Source organism: Microcebus murinus, chromosome 9 (genome assembly GCF_040939455.1).
Source record: "Microcebus murinus isolate Inina chromosome 9, M.murinus_Inina_mat1.0, whole genome shotgun sequence".
NCBI classification, from domain to species: Eukaryota; Metazoa; Chordata; class Mammalia; order Primates; family Cheirogaleidae; genus Microcebus; species Microcebus murinus.
In genome coordinates this window covers 17400209-17419689 of record NC_134112.1, presented here as the reverse complement: position 1 = coordinate 17419689, position 19481 = coordinate 17400209, and the positions used below count along the sequence as shown (strand labels likewise).

The 19481-nt window shown below is 50.3% G+C and overlaps 1 protein-coding gene across 2 annotated transcripts in view; it reads left to right on the top strand.

The window, feature by feature from the left end:
* EEPD1 (endonuclease/exonuclease/phosphatase family domain containing 1) overlaps positions 1-5778 on the top strand; it is a 114205-nt gene extending 108427 nt beyond the window's left edge. For both annotated transcript variants that reach the window (XM_076006312.1, XM_012777567.2), the window contains 2 exons: positions 3115-3309; positions 5048-5778. In XM_076006312.1, coding sequence (XP_075862427.1) covers positions 3115-3309; positions 5048-5247 — 395 coding nt within the window. In that variant the 3' untranslated portion in view covers positions 5248-5778. The remainder of the gene's footprint in view (positions 1-3114; positions 3310-5047) is intronic.
* The last annotated feature ends 13703 nt before the right edge of the window (positions 5779-19481 follow it).

The following is a 19481-nucleotide window of genomic DNA, read 5'->3' as shown; positions in this document are numbered from 1 at the left end:
TTAAAAAAGAAAAAAAAATGTTTGAAAACTACTGATGTGGAGCAAATCCATCTCTAGGATACATTGACAAGTAGAAAAAATAAGGCAGGAACTGATAGATAAAGTTGCTGTCATTCGTGTGGAAATAGATACACGTGTATACTCATGTATGTACAGAGTATCTAGAAGGGGACACAGGGAGCAGGGAACGGCCTCCTGGCCAGCCAGGAGTGGGAATGTTAACATTTATATGAGTTTAATTTAAAAATTTTTTGCAATCAAATTTTCAATATCATGAGACTATGTAAACATTTGTGATGAAAGAATGTTGAAACATACTGTGGCACTAGCTCAAGAATGGGTCAAGAAGATAGAATAAAGCTCAGAAACAGATACATTATACATGAGATTTTTAAAGTAACAGATTGGTATCACAGTTCAGTTGAGAAAGAAAGAATTCTTCAAGAAACGATACTGGCAGAAGAGATTAATTGTTTGTGAGAAAAATGAAAGTAAATCCCAGGCAAGTTAAAGAGTGAAATGTAAGAAATTAAACCATGAAAAGAACTTAGTTAAAAAAAAAAAAAGAAAACTAAAATGAATGTTGAAAGTATCATGGATTAGATTTATAAAACGATATTATTATTGTAAAAATAAAAAAGAAAGAAAAGAACTTAGTGAATATTTGATTTTGGAAGTACTCTGGGAAAATTTTGTTAGACTGTGCTATATAAGAAAGATTTTTATTTAACTTCTGTGTGCTTCAGTTTGGGCACAGGCCAAATGAAAAGGCAAATAGAAAATTAGAAAAAAAAAGTCCCTATATATGACAAAGGGTTAATATTCTTAATATATGGAGAGTTCATATTAATAAATAAAACATATACTGTACAGAGAAAATAGGCACAAAAAGCACACCTAGCACCTGGTTCTTGGCTTCTACTGTTTTCTGATAAAAGGAACAAGGGTTTCTTAGAGAAATAGCTAATTCTAGGACCAGGGCAGAAAATATGTAGGATGATCTTGGAACATCTTATAGTATCAGGAAGAAGTGCTCAGACAGAAAACAAAAGACACAGGAACCAACTGAAAGAGCTCCCAGTGACCCAAGCTGGAAAAATTAGAGCCACAAAGAAAATAACATAGTATTGGATTATAACTCAAAGCATAAAATACATATTCATGAATCCACTGATATAAATAAACAATTGAATAAATTAATAAATGAGGAAGAACAGATAAATCTCTTGCGGAGCAGAATTTCAATTGTTTTCTTTTTTTTTTGAGACAGAGTCTTGCTTTATTGTCCCAGCTAGAGTGCAGTGGCATCATCATAGTTCACTGCAACCTCAAACTCCTGAGCTCAAGCAATCCTCCTGCGTCGGCCTCCTAAGTAGCTGGGACTACAGGCATGTGCCACCATGCCCAACTAACTCTTTCTATTTTTAGTAAAGACAAGGTCTCGCTCTTGCCCAGGCTGGTCTTGAACTCCTGAGCTCACGCGATCCTCCCACCTTGGCCTCCCAGAGTGCTAGCATTACAGGTGTGAGGCACCGTGCCAAGCAAGCATCCAAATAATTTAAGAAGATACTCCAACCTCAAAGAGGGAGCATAACTTATTTTTCTATATATTGAAAGAAGATGCCACTTTCATGCATCTAGTTAAATTTTTAGTGGTAATACACAGTGTTGCTGATGGGTGCAGTCAGAGGAACTTCCTTACGTTGCTGGAGAGGGTTGAAATCAGAGCATCCTTTGGAAAGTAGCTGGCAGTATTTACTCAGAATCTTAAACCATGGCCATACTTTTTAACTGCAGCTCTAGATGGTACAGGACAGAAAGCAGGGACATAGATACTAGAATGAGATAGAGACCCACTTCAGCATTATTTATAGCCTTGACTACTGGGGACAGCCTTAAAGATGACCCGCAATAGGAGAATGGCAAATTACATACCTCAACATGGTGGATGGATGCTGTGGGCTGCCCATTGCAGGCCAGGAAGCCTTTTCCTCTGGTGTGTTGGTCTGAATTTGACCCTCGGGCAGATAGAGCACATCTTATAATCAAGGAGTAGCTGCTGTGTACATCTCCAGCCTCTTCTTTAACATTTGGCTTCTGTATCCCTCATACTGTAGAAGCACCCAACTATACATAAGGTACCCACCCCCTACTCTATCCCCAGGAAACCAGGCTGTTTCTTAACTCCCTGCTTTTGCATAGGTTCCCTGTCATCCTTATTGACCTGAGCACTCTCCTGTGCATCCTCTAATACCCAAATCAATCATTGCCTCTTCCAAGGAGCCTTCCCTGACCACCTTTCCCTATGCTATGTTGGTCTCCGACGTATGTTCTGTTTTTGTTTTTGCACCTATGCTTTGTTCTCATCTGTTTTCTAGTCCGTTTTCCCCATTAGACTGTGTGAGCTCCCAGAGAGCAGAAGTTGTGTTTTATTTCTCTCTGAATCTCCTTTACAGTAGGTGCTCAGTTCATGTTTGTTGAGCGTTCATTAAATATCTGGGCAAGACCCCTAGGCCTCTTTTTGCTATAAGATTTGGATTCCAGCCGGGTACGGTGGCTCACGCCTGTAATCCTAGCACTCTGGGAGGCTGAGGTGGGAGGATCACTCAAGGTCAGGAGTTCGAAACCAGCCTGAGCAAGAGTGAGACCCTGTCTCTACCAAAAATAGAAAGAAATTAATTGGCCAACTAAAAATACATGGAAAAAATTAGCCAGGCATGGTGGTGCGTGCCTGTAGTCCCAGCTACTCTGCAGAAGGATCACTTGAGCCCAGGAGTTTGAGGTTGCTGTGAGCTAGGCTGATACCACGGCACTCCAGCCCAGGCAACACAGTGAGAATATGTCTCAAAAAAAAAAAAAAATTTGGATCCCATGAGTTTGAACAAGGGTGATTTCTGTATCACACCACCCCTTATTTCCAAATGTGTCACTAACCTACTCTTAATATTTGCATAAGAGATTTGGAAAAATTGGGAGAATGAGAACCATGCTGCAGCCCTAACCCTGGGCATCAAGTCAGAGAGTCACAATCCCATTTCAGCAGGCTGTGGTCAGTGTTGGGTTTTACTTCCCAACAACTCATAAATTCTTCACATTTTTTCCTTCCACTTCCAGGAGAAAAAGACGTGATTATTTTAGGGGATTTCGGCCAAGGGCCAGAGAGCAATGACTATGATGTGCTGAGGAAAGAAAAATTCCACCACCTGATCCCGGCACACACCTTCACCAACATCAGCACCAAGAATCCTCAAGGCTCAAAGTCTCTGGACAACATCTGGATCAGTAAAAGCTTAAAGAAAATTTTCACAGGTAAGACAAAACTCACTCGTTCTTTCTCCTGTTCGGAAGTGGAGTTAGAGGAACATGTCTGAACTGACAGAAATTATCTTATTTCTTTTGTGGGTTACTGTATAATTTTCATTCAAACAGAGACACTTTTAAGGGGGGGGTGACAGATAATTAAAAGGTACCCCCTGATCTACAACAAGGGCAAACGGGGTGTGTCCCAGCAAACCTGGTTATAGGCTAGCAGAGTCTTAATTCAGGGATAAGCTGATAACTTATCCTATTTTAAGGACACTTATTCGTTCAGCAAACATCTGTCAAACGTTCAGACACCGTATGGTGGAGTGTGGCGTACCAACATGCTGTCTGGGTAGACGTGTCGCGATAGAACGGGAGAAGTGCTCAGTGCTCCACAAGGATCAGGATGTGGAGGGTCATCTCAGGCCTGAAAAGCAGTCATCCTCCTCCAAAATACTATCCTGCTGCACCAAGAGACGATCAGTTAGGAGAGACAGTAAGATCTTTTGATGAAAGATAACCATAGTGGTTCTAAACTCTGCTCGAAGGAGACAATCAGCAGAGACAGTAAGATCTTTTGATGAAAGATAACCATAGTGGTTCTAAACTCTGCTCGAAGCTTTACAAAGTCTCAGCATGTGCGTTCTATGCTTTAATGAGAAATTTAAAAATAAGAAAAGGACCAACGCCTGGGTCCCACTGCAGGAGAGTCTGACATGCATCCAGGACAGAGATCCTCAGGACAAGGACTTCTAGTCTTGACTGTGTCACCTGCTTCTTCTACCTCTCTCTGGGCACTGATTTCCTGTTGCACTCTGTCAGGGGAGGATGCAAATGATGAAGGAAGTGGGTCTCAGAGGAGTGACAGTCGTCACACTAGGCGAGACGCAGTTTGCAGAAACGTGCTGTTGGCCGGGAGCAGAGGCCAGCCCGCCGCCAGCCCGGGCCCCCGGGAGGGCTCCCAGGCAGGTGCCCAGGCAAGGCTGCTGTCCACACACAGAGACAGCCGGGGAAGCCCAGCCCACAGGGCTGAAAGGAAGGTAGAAATCAGCGCATCTGTCCCCTTTCTGTTAAGTCGTAGAAACAGAGGTGCGGGGAGTTACCCCCTCACAGAACTGTCAGCTGGGTGCTCCAGAGCTCAGCCCAGGATCCAGGCCTCTGTCGATCTCACGCTGACCTTGACACTGATCATCACTGGGGACCACACAGTGCTAACTGTTGTCTCATTGTTTCTCTAACTATTCGTTATTAATTGTTTTCAAATGTACCTCCTGCTTCATATTTCTAAATCTTTATTTTAAAAATACATTTACTTTCTTATTAACCTCTGTCATTTTCTCTTTATTTACCCTTCCTATAGAAAGAATTTATTTTCTCCCTTTTCGCCATCTTTTGCTTTGCAAAAATAGGACCTTCCCTTTGGGCATCTTTACAGGCCATGTGTCCCTGCCTTGCTGGTGGAGTTGGTAGCGGTGCCTAAATGAGGAGGTCAGCCCGCGTGCTAGCGCACGTCTGCACGGGCAGGAGGCCTGGCCCCTGGGCAGTGTCGGTGCCCGAATGCATCAGCCCCCATTCATGTGGCAGATCAGATTGGCCAAGGCCTCTTGTCTGCGCAGGCAAGCCAGAGACCTGAGCGGCACTGTCAGGGCACCCTGGCTTGCAGACGTGCGGCGTCGGCCCCCACCTGCCAGCCCGGCATCCCACCCACCCCCTGTCCTGATTTCTCTCTTCCCTGTCCCTTCAGGTCACTGGGCTGTAGTGAGAGAGGGTCTCACGAACCCTTGGATTCCGGATAACTGGTCTTGGGGTGGAGTGGCTTCCGAACACTGCCCTGTGCTGGCCGAGTTTTACGCTGAAAAGGACTGGAGCAGGAAGGAGGGCCCTCGGAATGGCAGCGGGGTCACCTTGGAGCGGAGTGAAGCCAACATCAAGCACGAGCGATGATGACACCAAATCGGTTTTTGCACCCCATGACCCCAAGAGGACACAGACAGGAGCTAGCCCTCCCGGGTGAAGATTCAGGGACAGAACTACCTTTTAATCTTCATTCTGAGAGCGTCAGCACGTGGGCCTTGACCCACGGCCTTCTCTGCGGACGGTTCAGACCTCCGATGGGGGCGGGGGCGTGCCGGGCACTCGCTACACCGGGCGGTGACATCAGAAGCCCGGCGTAGGACAGAACTGTCTTGCGCTCTGTGGACGCCGCTGGCCTCAGCAGGACCAGGCTGGCTGTCGCTGCTGACTGGATGGCAGCAGCAGGGAACAGACAGTCACAGCGGGGAGAAGGAAAGAGCGAGGCGGCCCGGCGGCCAGGCCCTGGCTGAGCAGAGCCAGATACTCGCTTCTGGCCACTAGGAGGTGGTGTTCCGGCTGCACGTTACAGAAAGCTTCTAACTGTGATCGAGCACTCTTCTCAAATATTTTGAGTGGTGATTTTTAGTTTTGTTTTGAAAAAATAAACAGAGATTAACCTGCCTGGCTGCAGTGAGAGCGTGGGACGGGCCCCCGCTGCGTGGGATGCGCAGCTTCCGTGCGTCTCGTGGGGCTGTGCTCTGGGGACCCTGACCACCTCGCCTTTCCCACGGCTTTCACACCCTCCCCTTGAGACCCTGCAGCGGCGCCCCGCAGGCCCCGACTCGCCTGGGGTCTCTATAAAATCTTTATTTATCTCTTCCCTCCCAGCCGCCCCTGTCTCCACCAGACTGTCTCTTGCCTTGGGCAGCATTTGTGCTTCTGCACAATTCCGTAGTTCCCTCTGTAGGACAGACATTCTAACAGCATGACATCATTTCCTCCCTCCCTAAAGTTCCCACCAGTAAGTAAATGAATGGGATCCAAACTCAGCATTTTCTGAGTCCAAAACCCATACTCACGTATCAACTTTATGCTTCCCGTTAATGTAAAAGTATAAAAACAAAGAGTGAAAAGGTAAGCCATGAGCTTAGATGTAGGTGATTGCAGTTTCCCATGGAAGCCGAGGGTTTATTCCTCTTTCCACGTCAAACACTCAACGTGGACCAGTATCGAGAACCTGCCCGTTGCCAAGCAGTGTGAACCGAGTGGCTTCTGGGGCCCGGAGCTGATGCAGCATCCTTTTGGGGCCCCTGGCTCCAGGGAGCATCACCGTCTGGGGCACGGGAAGGAAGCCCTCTTCTGGGGGCTCTGGGGGTGCTTGGGAATCGGCGCTGCCCATTCCAGTGGGCGGGTGAGCAGCTCCTGTCCCGTAGGTTCAGGCTGCGCCTCTACAGGTATCAAAATGTGACAGGTGACAGCTGAGGCTGGATGGAAAGCAACTGAGTTAGCATTAAAAGTCAAGAGGGGCAAGGGGGGCACAGAGGTGTGTGCCTGCAGTCCCAGCTACTTGGGAGGATCGTTTGAGCCCAGGAGTTCGAGACCAGCTTGGGCATCACAGTGAGACCCTGTCTTTAAAAAAAGAGAGAATCAGTGAAGGACGCTGCCAAGCTGAGCAGGTTGCTTTGGGTGCCTCATCTAAAGTGAAAACCTCCCCTACATTCATTCACCAGCCGGATGCCCCAAATCCTTTCAGCCTGATCTTTATTTCTTGGCACCAAAACTGTGGAAAGAAAGGGCTTCTTAAATGATACGAGGGAAAAAGAAACCCAGTCAAATGACCTTTGTGAGGCGACTGGGGTTGAGCCAGGGCCCGGGAGCTGAATGGCGGCCACACCTCGTTGGCCCTTTCTGCTCCTGATCCAGCAGTGAGTGGCCGGGGTGGGCTGTTCTCACTGCAGCCCAGCCCACGTGGTGTTTGCTTTTGTGGCTTTGGTTTTGGTTTTTACTTGTTTTATTGTTGTTTCTTTAATTAATAGGCTTGATTATCTGTAAGAGCATTTTTAGGGTTATAGAAAAATTAGGCACAAAGGACAAACGATCCCCCACCCTGTCCCTTCCCCACTCTTACAGGCTGCATTAGCGTGGGCCTTTGTTACAATTGACGAACCAGTATTGATACGTTATTATTATTAGCTACAGTCCGCAGTTTACATTAAGGTTTGCTCTTTGTATTATGCATTCTGTGGGTTTTGGCAAATGTATAATGACATATATCACATTACAGCAGCAAACAGGGTAGTTTCTCTGATCTAGAAATGGCCTTGCATGCCACATATCCATCATCCCCCTCCCTGGAACTCCTGGCAGCCACTGATCTCTTTGCTGTCTCTATAGTTTTGCCTTTTCCAGAGTGTTATACATTAATAGTTGGAATCACAGAGTATGTAGCCTTTTCAGTAGGCTTTGTCACTTAGCAACATGCACTGAGGTTCCTGTGTGTCTTTTTGTGGCCTGATAGCTCCTTTCTTCTTCTCAATGAATATATCCCGTCTTATGGAATTTGTCTGCTTGCCTTGGGCTGTTTCCACACCTGCCTTTCTCCAGCGCTCTGCCCACCCCACCCCGGCTCTGTCCACAAATGTGGCACTCCTGCTGGCCTCCTCCCGTCCCCCTCCCGCCTTCCAGTATTATCTGAGAAGGGGACTCATTGTTGGAGAAGCCCAGGGAGTCCCCTGATGCTGAACTGGGGTTGGGGGTGGGAAAAGTGGAGGGATTAAGTGCTAGGAAACTGTCACAGCCCACAGGCGCCAGCCAGGCATCCTCTCTGCTATCACCGGAGCGCCAAAGGCATGTGGCGAGCCCCTCCCTTCCGGGCCCTAATGGAACCTCTCCCCTCCTGCCCATCGTCCCCCAAGAGACCTGAGGTCAGAGACAGCTCTGTTCTCTTTCTATGCAGGGGACGGTCGAGGGGCCCATGGCCATCTCTGTCAGTAGTGCTGACACCGGCCCCACCTCGGTCTGTCAACAGGTTTAGCAGGGGTGACTCCCAGGGCAGCCAGAATCCCTCCTGAGCCTCAAATAATTGGGCCCAAGCTATGGGGCTTTCACTGCTGCCCTGGGGACCACAAGAGAGCAGAACGGCTCGGCCCTGCATAGAGGGCTGCATTCTCCAGTTGGGACGATACTTCCTTCTCTGCGTGTCTTTGGTCCTGACAGCGGGAGTTCTCTTCTGCGGATACACCGTCCCCTGGAGGGGCGTTGCAGCCCCAGAGTCTGCGCTCTGCCCCGCGTGGCCTGAGTCTCCGCCATCTGTGGAAGGGGAAGGAAGCACAGCCCACCTGAAACCACCACGTGGTTTGATTTTGGTGGAAAGGAGTTAAAGACTTCAGCACTGCTCGCTTATCTTAAACCGAGCACCCATTTTCAAATAATCCTTGCACACACTGATTGGCTCCTTACTGGTCTAAGCACTTTGTACATTTTTTTGTTGTTTTGAGGCAAAGTGTCACTTTGTTGCCCAGGCAAGAGTGCCGTGGCGTCAGCCTAGCTCACAGCAACCTCACACTCCTGGGCTCAAGTGATCCTCCTGCCTCAGCCTCCCGAGTAGCTGGGACTACAGGCATGCGCCACCATGCCTGGCTAATTTTTTCTATATATTTTTAGTTGGCCAATTAATTTCTTTCTATTTTTAGTAGAGATGGAGTCTCGTTCTTGCTCACACTGGTTTCAAACTCCTGACCTCGAGCCATCCTCCCGCCTTGGCCTCCCAGAGTGCTAGGATTACAGGTGTGAGCCACCGTGCCCTGCCTTTATACTTGTAACTGCTTTAATCCTCAGAAGAATCCAATAAAGTTGGTCCTATCATCTTTCTTCTGTTCCTTTTACAAATGAGGAAACTGAGGCCCAGAGAGGGCAACCAGGCTAGGGCTGTACAACTAGAAACGGCAAAGCCAGAGGGCCCACCTGCCAGCGTCACACTCACATCACGCTCTGCACCCAGGGCCCACGTGCTTCTGCTCAGCCTCACTGGGACATACGCTCTTACACCCACAGAGTGGGCGGCGCTTCTCCCCTGAGGACCCCAGCAGTGGTGTCATTGCTCGGTGGCCACATGTTCGGGGTTTGGAGCTGGCAGATCCGGCTTCTGTCCCAGCCCTGCTGTGTCCTAGCTGCTGGCCCCTGCAAGACCCAGTGTTCTGACCTGTTAAATGAGGACAAAACCCCTCTCAGAGGGTGATGAGAAATAAACATCTGTGCAGCTCTTAGCACAGTGTCTGAGCACGGGGCCAGTTGCATCGTTGCAGGGGGAGCCATTTCTTTCAGATGTCCTGACATATCATAAGGGCTCACTAAGTGGCAGCACTTTAAAAAATTGTTTTCAATTGCATATGTGTCAGTGTTTATTTATTTATTTTTTTTGAGACAGTGTCTTGCTTTGTTGCCCAGGCTAGAGTGAGTGCCGTGGCATCAGCCTAGCTCACAGCAACCTCAAACTCCTGGGCTCAGGCAATCCTCCTGCCTCAGCCTCCCGAGTAGCTGGGACTACAGGCATGTGCCACCATGCCCGGCTAATTTTTTCTATATATATATTAGTTGGCCAATTAATTTCTTTCTATTTATAGTGGAGACCGGGTCTCGCTCTTGCTCAGGCTGGTCTCGAACTCCTGACCTCGAGCAATCTGCCCGCCTCGGCCTCCCAGAGTGCTAGGATTACAGGCGTGAACCACTGCGCCCGGCCCAGTGTTTAATCTTATCCCCAGAGTCCCTCTGTTCCTTCCGACCCAAAGGGGACCTTGGTGGTTTCCCAACAACAGGTAACCCCACACTTTGTACTGGTCAGGTTGGGCCGGCAGAAGTAGGGATCCCCCGCCCAGTAGTACCTGTCACATGGACACTGATCATCGCCCCACATTTCCCTGAAAAAGACCCGAAGGCTCTCTGAGGGTCAGACTGCCACTCCTGGGCTCCAGCTGTTTCTGGCAGAGAAACTCGGTGGGGAACTCAGTAAGCCATGTCCCAGGGCAGCGCAGGCTTGTGCCTTTGAGTTATGCTGAGCACGATGGCGGGAGCCGCTGGGCAAATGCCTGCAGGGAGACGCTGCGTTAGGCAGGTATGGCCTTTCCAAGGACATCCGTAGAGCAGCCTGCAGGAGCAGACACACTGTGAGAGGAGTCGAGAGGGGCTTGAGAAGGGGTGGGCCACACACAGTTGGGGACAGGTCACTGAGCTCGTAGAGGAATCAGTCAGTAAAGGATTTGAAATGACACATGAACTCATACCTCGGCGTGACCCAGCACTATGTCTCTGAGTGAAGCACCCCCTGAGTGCCACAGGTGTGCCAAGGGAGGCATTGTCAGTGCAGGAATTGAGGCTTGGGGGGCGGGGGGAATGCACAAGGTGTTGGCCAAGCAGAGTCGTGAGGACACAGACACGTCCGCCTGCCAGATGCGTCACAGTGCGATGCTTTATTGAGGGAGTTTAAGCAGCCCATGCCTATTTGATTGGGGGTGCCTATTTGATTGGGGTGCCTGCTGAGATCCTGGGGCTGGGCTGGTGCCTGTCCCTGCTTCCCGATGACAGCTCTGCACCTGCAAGACTACTGAACTGACTCCGACGTTTGCCTGGGCTTCGTTTCTGCTCATTACCCCTGGGTAAAGGGATACTTGGATGTTTCAGTTTGAAATGCTGACAATAAGGACCTACCCTGCTCAATGTGGCCTCGAGGTTTGATTTCTAAAGTGGTTTGGATCGAGCCATCCCTGGGTGTGCGGTGGCTCATCCGCATGTAAACCTCTCTGGGGACCAGGCTGGAGGCTGCGGTGCCCCTTCATCCAGTGCCTTTGGGACCAGGCTGAGGCTGGACGCTTTCCTCCTGGAAACTTCACAAGCAGCACCCTCTCCAGCCTGCCGGAGTGGCTGCGAGGCAGCCTGCTGTTAGAACCACGAAAGGAAGGGAAGAGGGAGCTAAAGCCAGAGCATCTCCCCATCTCCCCAGCTGCCCACCCAACACGTGCTCACTGAGGGCCTGGTACGTACCAGACGCTTCTTCACAAAGGGATCCCTTTTGTGTGAAGGGATTAGCAGGAACGACAGGAGTAGTTATTCATAGCTGTTCACATTGTTAAAAAATCAGAATGATTAAAAAGCCATCTGAAAAAAGCTGTATGGCAATTTAAGAAAAACAGAGCTCCAACTTAAATAGTTCATTTAATTAAAAATTTTTTTAGGCCGGGCGTGGTGGCTCACACCTGTAATCCTAGCACTCTGGGAGGCCGAGGCGGGTGGCTCGCTCAAGGTCAGGAGTTCGAGACCAGCCTGAGCAAGAGCGAGACTCCATCTCTACTAAAGATAGAAAGAAAATTAATTGGCCAACTAAAATATATAGAAAAAAAAATTAGCCGGGCATGGTGGTGCATGCCTGTAGTCCCAGCAACTCAGGAGGCTGAGGCAGGAAGATCGCTTGAGCTCAGGAGTTCGAGGTTGCTGTGAGCTAGGCTGACACCACAGCACTCTAGCTGGGGCAACAAAGTGAGACTCTCTAAAAAAAAAAAAAAAATTTTTTTTTAATTAGGCCAAAAATAAAAATGGTGCTGACTTCAGAAATGAAAACCGCAGTAGGTTTGAACAAATGAGAGGCCACTGTGGACGGGCATGTGGCGTGAGGCTGTCTCTCCCGTCTCCGCCACCTCGGGTAGGTGCGGTTGGCCCATTCCACACCATGTCTCCTCGCAAGACTTTCAGGATCAAGCGATTCCTGGCCAAGAAACAAAAACAAAATGGTCCTATTTTCCAGTGGTTTCAGATGAAAACTGGTAATAAAATCAGGTAGAACTCCAAGAGGAGACATTGTGGAAGCACCAGGCTGGGTCTATTAGGAATTGCTCACGAGATGGGCACACATCGTGCTGTATCAGGGTCACTAGCATTGTGCCTCATCGAGCTGAACATGGCACCACTCTCTGGGCAATGAGACATGTTTTACCGGGAAAAGGATTGTTCCGCACTAGTAGACTGGCTCCGCCGTGAACATGTAACACCTTTTGTTTGAACTGCTAAAGAAAAGCTCTCTGCAGGACTCACAGAGTAGCATGCAGGCAGCGGTGGGCTGGAGGCAGCTGATACTTGCTCATGGGAGCTGAATGTTAAGCGTTCAGGAACTTTGCCAGCCAGTTGTCTGTTTACTGGTAGCTTGTAAGTGTCCTCGGTGGGGGTATTTACACCATGGAAATTGGCACGGGCTACAGTCAGGGCGTTTTCCACTGAGACCCATTTACCAGCATGTCACCAAGTCCAGGGCTTAGTGCTTCAGTGTGAAACGGCATGGAGATCCAGTTCCTCACCCAGAGATTAGGCTCCTTTGTGCCTGGCAAGACGCCCAAAGGATTGGAGATGCTTCGGTCTGGAAGGTCATGGCCCATGGGACTTTAGGAACGAAGTCTCAAAACAAATCTCCAAACTCTACTGAGGGAGAAGCTGAGACCTTCTCGTTAAACCCTGCAGTGGCTAAAGCATGGATGCTGGTGTACATCACCTGTCTACCTCTCTTCCAGAACTCTCCTTCCTTGCTGACCCAGAGCCTTCCCTCCTACCTAAAACCTTTTATCCACTGAAATCTACCCATCCCTGAATCCCTCCCCGAGCTCCATCCCAACACTCCCCTCCCCAGGGCCTTCTGTCACTCCAGCCCACACTGCACCCAGCCTGCCTCTGGCCCCGGTGGTCCTAACCACCCACAGGGTTTCTTTGGCATGGACGTGCTCACATCTTGCTACTTAACATCTGATGGAGGGACCCCGTGGTTTTCGCTGTGGGGAGAGGTGCCTTTGGCAGTGTCTGGAGACATTTTTGGTTGTCACATTAGCAGTAGAGGTGCTACTGGCATCTAGTGGGGACAGGCCAGGGATACTGCCGACATCCTGCAATGAGCAGGGCAGCCCCCATGGCAAAGAGTGACCTGGCCCCAAATGTCAGGACTGCAGAGGTTAAGACGCCCCGATGTGCACTCAGTGGCCACCTTCTAGTTCAACTTCACCCCTCCAACAGAACCAAGCCCGAGCAAGACACATCACAGACTTCGCCTGTTAGAGGTAAGTGCGGCTTTACCCACCTTGGGGTTTATTTCCGGAACATATTTCTTCTACCACAATTACCACCCACTCCCACCTCTGGTGTTTCTTCTCCAAACCCTGATGGGAAATATAAACAAGTACAAGTTACATAAATTGATGGATAACGAAAGGTAATGGACAGTCCAGGCGTGGTGGCTCACGCCTGTAATCCCAACACTCTGGGAGGCCGAGGCAAGCGGATTGCTCAAGGTCAGGAGTTTGAAACCAGCCTGAGCAAGAGCGAGACCCCATCTCTACTAAAAATAGAAAGAAGTTAATTGGACAGCTAAAAATATATAGAAAAATTTAGCCGGGCATGTTGGCACATGCCTGTAGTCCCAGCTACTCGGGAGGCTGGGGCAGGAGGATCGCTTGAGCCCAGGAGTTTGAGGTTGCTGTGAGGTAGGCTGATGCCACAGCACTCACTCTAGCCTGGGCAACAGAGTGAGACTCTGTGTCAAAAAAAAAAAAAAAAAAGAAAGGAAGAAAGGTAATGGGTTATCAGTGGAAGCCTGCAAGGTCAGAGGTGCACCCTCATCTTTGGAATATTGTGGAGGTTTCTATGCCTTTCCAGAAATATACCCTTGAGCCTCTGCAAACTGAGCACTGTTCTCTGTCTGGTCACCTCCCAGTGGCTTGACTTCTGTCCCTTATCGACTTAGCTGTTCAGTCATGCAGAATGCAGACACATTCTTGCTGCACTGAGCTAGCCCCAGTGGCTAAAGTCATGCCTGGGTTCCATGCATCCGTACTAAAAATAGTCTCATCATCTGCCGTGGGGGTGCAACACTGAGCAGGGCTGAGGTGGTATATTTGACAACACAGGGCCAGGGCATGAGGCAATCAGATCAGACAGCAGGTGAGGAGCTCTTCAGGGAGACAGAGGGGCAGACACAGAATGCCCACAGAGACAACGGAACACGGAAGGGCCAGGGCAGACTGATGGCAAAGGCCCCAACAAAAGGCAGTGGCACCTTGCGTGGTCCCCTTCTGGCATATCCCCATATGGTCCTCCTGGAGGGGCCTGTTGCTGACTGTCCCATAGTCTCAGGGAATGAATGGAGGTGGGATCCAAACTTGCAGAAGGTCCCAAATCAACACTGCATCCTGGGAAAACATCAGGGTTGGCCTCAGAGTCACTGTCCCTTCTTTTCTGACCTCAGGGAGTCCCCAGTGTGAAGATGACCCAATTCCACTTCAGGGGAGCAGGAACCACCATCTCTTGTGTGGACAATGAGGCAAATTTAAATCTTTCATGGCCAGGTATGGTGGCTCACGCCTGTAATCCTAGCACTATGGGAAGCCAAGGCAGGAGGATTGCTTGAGGTCAGGGGTTCAAGGCCAGCCTGAGCAAGAGCGAGACCCCTTGTTTCTACTAAAAATAGAAAAAATTAGCTGGGAATGGTGGCACATGCCTGTAGTCCCAGCTACTCGGGAGGCTGAGGCAGAAGGATCTCTTGAGCCCAGGAGTTTGAGGTTGCTGTGAGCCAGGCTGATGCCACGGCACTCTAGCCTGGGCAACAGAGTGAGACAGTCTCAAAACAACAACAACAAAAACATTAAATCTTTCAGATAAAGAATTTGTCAACTGCAAAATCATAATTGGCATTTTTGAGGGCTTATTAGGGCCAGGAGTTATATTAGAAACTCTGTGAATATTTCTCATAGAGCTGTCTAGACAGTCCCATGGGACACGTCTTATTAACCAGGGTGCCGGGGCTCAGAGAGGAACAATTTGCTGGAAGCCTGTTGGGGAAGTGGAAGCAGAAATCCACTGACTCCAAAGCCAGTGTTCTTTGCCCTTCCTTCTACTCTGTTCTCTCTGTGTGTGCGTGTGCGTGTGTGTGTGTGTGTGTGTGTGTGTGTGTGTGTATAAGAGCATTTTTGTCTTCGTTTTTTAATATATTCTTAATTTTCTGCAATATGTATGAAAGCATCACTTTGGGAATCAGAAATGAAACAACAGTTATAATCATGAGCACAGAACCAAATTGAGAAGAAAGGACTAAACTAATTTCCCTTCTGCCTGCAGCCCTCCAGCACCTCCTTTCTCGGGGAGTAGGGGGTGCTGTTGTTCTAGCCCCTTCCTACCTCATCGTTCCTCACTGCGTTGTCTTGAAGGAGAGACTTGGATGCTTGTCTCCCTCCAGCAGGTCCCAAAGGCTGTGACTTAGCAGGGCTGGAGCCTTCACTCTCCCCTATTAGTTCTTAGAGCAACCACTGCCTTTCCCCAAGTAGTTCCTCTGGGGACCAGCACAGGGGACCTTTCCCCAATTCCTGGGGCACCCAGCCTCAGGTGTCTGGGTATTTCCTAAGTAGAAATGGGGGGACATCTCAAATCACGCCCGGTGGCAGCTGCGCTGGAAAGTCACTGATGTGACACCCTCGGGCCTGGTGGGTAAGGAGGTCCTCCACGCCCTGGGGTCATGCCTGGTGGCCCCTCTCCATCAGGGCCTCCACCCCCAGGGCAGGAGCAGCCTCTGCAGAAGGTTGAAACAGGCTGGGAGCAAGGAGTTCTGCTGGTTGAGTAGACAGGAGACAGCAGAGGGACCCCAGCCTCCCAGAAGGGAGTAAGAGCTGGGCTGAGAGGTTCCAGTGGAATCCTCGCCTGGCTAACAGTGGGTACATTCAGCCCTGGAAGGCTCCATTCCAGCCCAGACTGGATGGCGAGCATTTTCCCCCCAGAGCGGTGGGAATGGCCAGGCCCCAGGCCCTCCTGCTGTGAGCCGCCTGCAGCGCTCTGCAGCCCCGTCTGCCCTTCCTTTAGCCCAGAAGGCAGGATTTTCACATAACTGAAACAACTGCAAGCACAAGTTTTCTAGAAGCTTTAAGATTAAATTAATAAATGGACGGTCTATTGCTTCCCTCTTCCCCTACATGGTAAATATGAAAGGACTGAGCAAAGTCTAAAATCCAAACGACACTTATGTTTGCCAAGTGTGGATCAGGGGTCCTCAAACTTTTTAAACACAGGCCCAGTTCACTGTCCCTCATACCATTGGAGGGCCGGACGGACTATAGTTTAAAAAAAACTATGAGCAAATTTCTATGCACACTACACATATCTTATTTTGAAGTGAAAAACCAAACAGGCAAAAACACCCACATGTGACCCGAGGGCCATAATTTGAGGACACCTGCATGGATAGTTGTTGAAGCTCAGTCTTGGGAACACAGGGGTTCGTTATACTCTTTCTACCTTGTGTGTGTTTGAAATGTTCCAGGGTCACAATGAATTACATGCATAAATAATAAAAAGGCCCAAGCCACAAAAAAGACAATAGAGCATTTGTGCTTTTTACTAGAATAAATCAATACTACATTTCCCTGTGGACCAAGAGTGCGAAGCCCTCACAGTGCAGGTGTGTGCGTGCGGGAGGGCTCAGCCCCTGTCATTCTTTCCCTTTGTGCCATGCCCTGGAGTGGTCTCTTGCTAGGGAAGAGTCACTGAAAGTATTCAATTATTTAATTCTGGAATGGGGAAATTAAAATACATGTATTTGGAGGGTAAATTAAAAAGTCACAGACAGAAAAGAAAGGACTATTTAAAAGCCCTGAGTGGCTTGTCATTCATTAGTCACACATTGTGCACCTGCCAGGTGAGGCCCTGTGGGTGGGGTTGGGGAGAGGGACAGGAGACCCTCAGTTGTCAGGCCAGTCCCCTAGTGGGACTGCGCATCTGCAGAAGGCTGGCCCACTCCTGATCACCACCACTGTGACCACGATGGTGATTTACTGAGGACAGGGAGGCTGTTGCCTTGTGTTATGGGCCAAATCATGTCCTCCAAAAAGATCCGTCGAAATTCTAACCCCTAGCTCTTTCTGATGTGACCTTATTTGCCAATAGGGCCGTTACAGATGTAATTGATTAAGATGAGATCATACTGGAGTGGGGCGGGCCCTTCGGCCATATGACTGGTGTCCTTATAAAACATGGAAAAGACAGAGACAATCGGGGAGAATGCCAGGTGACCGAGCAGGCAGAGATCGGAGTGACGCATCTTAAAGCCAAGGAACGCCAAGGACTGCACCCCAGAAGCTGGACGGGGCAGGCGGGACTCTCCCCGTGGGCGTCAGAGGCAGCAGGGCCCTGTGCACACCCTGATCTTGGACTCCTCGCCCCCAGACCTGAGACAGGACACATTGCTATCGTGAGCCACCCGGTTTGTGGTGCTTTGTTATGGCAGCCCCAGGACACTAATAGGTGATCATGTGTGGGTCCTCAGAACCTGGCACACCGTAGCATCTGAAAAGAAAATGAATGAATGAATAAGGCATAGGGAAGGGTGATGGAGTGTAGCAAGAAGTTCGGGGTAAGGGAGGAGGAGAACTACTCAGCCCCCAAAAGTCAAGTGGATGCGGTTCTGCCACCTCCCCAGGAAGGCTCCGCAGCCAGGGGCAGCCGCAGCACATGGGCTGAGGGAGGCCCCCCCAGCTGGCCTCTGCCGGCCTGGTCACCCAGGGCAGGTCCCGACGTGGGGAGCGAGGGAGCAGAGAGTAGAGAAACCCTGGAGTTGGCCAAGGGCTCTGTTTCTCATCTCAAGAGTGTCCCCTCCCCTTCCTCCCTCCGCCACCACCCCTTACTCTCTGCAGCATCTCTGCCTCTGGGCTGACATTCACCCAGCCCGCCCACCCTTCGCGAGCAGGCCCTGGACTGGTCCCAGGTAGAGCTGGAGGTCCCAGCAAGTTTAGGGGCACTGGCAGGAAGAAAGTGAGGGAAGCCGTTGGTGGCTTGGCTGTACTGGGTGTTATGGGCACAAACTCCCTTTCAAATCCATTCTGGAGATTACTATAGGCATGGCTTTGGGCAAGTTACTCAACCTCCCCTGAGCCTAAGTTTCCTTATCTGAAAAGTGAGGCTATTCCTGCCTACCGTGTGTTGCTGTCATGAAGATTAAATGAAGCGTATTTGGTGTGAAAGCGTCCTCACAATCATTGTTATTATCCTCGGTGGCGTCCAAGCGTCTCTAGGGAGGACAGGAGGGCAGTGTGATGGGAGGACTTTGTGAGTTCCCAGACCACCCAAATCCATGATCCATGGCATCAGTGGCCAGGCGGGACAGCTCTGAGACATGCGGTATGTGCCCTTGGCATGGGCGTGACTTTCTACAGCCTGGAGGACGCTGTCAAGTCCTGGCTGGGCTGAGCTGAGCACACAGAGCTGACCAATGTCCGGTGGTGGACGGTCCCCAGCCAAGCACGAGGAGGCCCCTTTGTGGGAACCAACACCTTGATGAGGGACATGAGTTCAGGCGCCAGGGCCCCACTGGGAGCGCGGGCACAAAGGACTGAAACCACCACTGAAAATCAGGCCAGAGGACCCTTCTTGGGAGGAGTTTGCTGGGCACGAGAGGCCACTAGTGGGGGGTGGGGGTGACCCTGGCCTTTGGGGTCAAGCCTTGTGAGGCAGGCTTCACTGGGGCTTTTGGCTTTGGCTTCTGCTTAACAGGTGGTTCCCATAGTCAGGGATGGGCCCAGCGCTCCCTGAGTGCCCTGCTGACTTCCATTGTGATGAATGTTAAATGACTGTGGTTGGGGGGGTGGGGGGGCGGAGCACTAAGGACTCCAGTTTTACTGTGATAAGGAGTTGGTGGGGGACCAGCTATCAGATAAGGAGGGCTGGGGAAAACAAGTGGTCTTGACAAAGGTGGGCGGGGCTCATGCACAGGAGCAGGCCCAGAGCATTTCCTATGGCTTCCTGCTTTTTGGAAAGTGCTTGGGAGGCTGAGTAGCCAAGGTTGACCTGGGAGCCTGGTCTTGCCCCAGAATCACGCAGACCACAGAAAGCAGATGGCAGACAGCCCGGGGTGGCCAGGCCACCTGGCCACTGCAGGCCAAGAGTGCGGGTGCAGCCTGGGACAGCAAGGACAAGCTTCAAAGGCAAAGGTGAGGTGCTGTCTAAGGCACCCTGGGGCCTCCGGCTCTTGCTTGCCAGGGGTGTCTCCTGCTCCTACCTTCATCTGTCCAGGAGGGTGGGAGGGAAGGGGACAGTCTCTTTCTCTGATCTGTGTGCCCCGGTAGCCTGGCTGGGCTTGGTAATGTGGAATACTCTGGTTTGCACAGGCAGTGATGTTCCAAGGTCTGCTAAAGAGAACAGCAAGACACAGGGCATTGCTTTATCCCTGGAGAGTTCTGTTCTTTCCTGGAGATGGCTCTGGGTGGCCTGGGCAGGAAGGAGAAGGGAGAGAGATAAAAGGCCCCAAAGGGAATTTCCTACCTGCTTCTGTTTTCCTGTGTTTTGGGGTCAAACCATGTAAGGCATGCTTCACTTGGTGC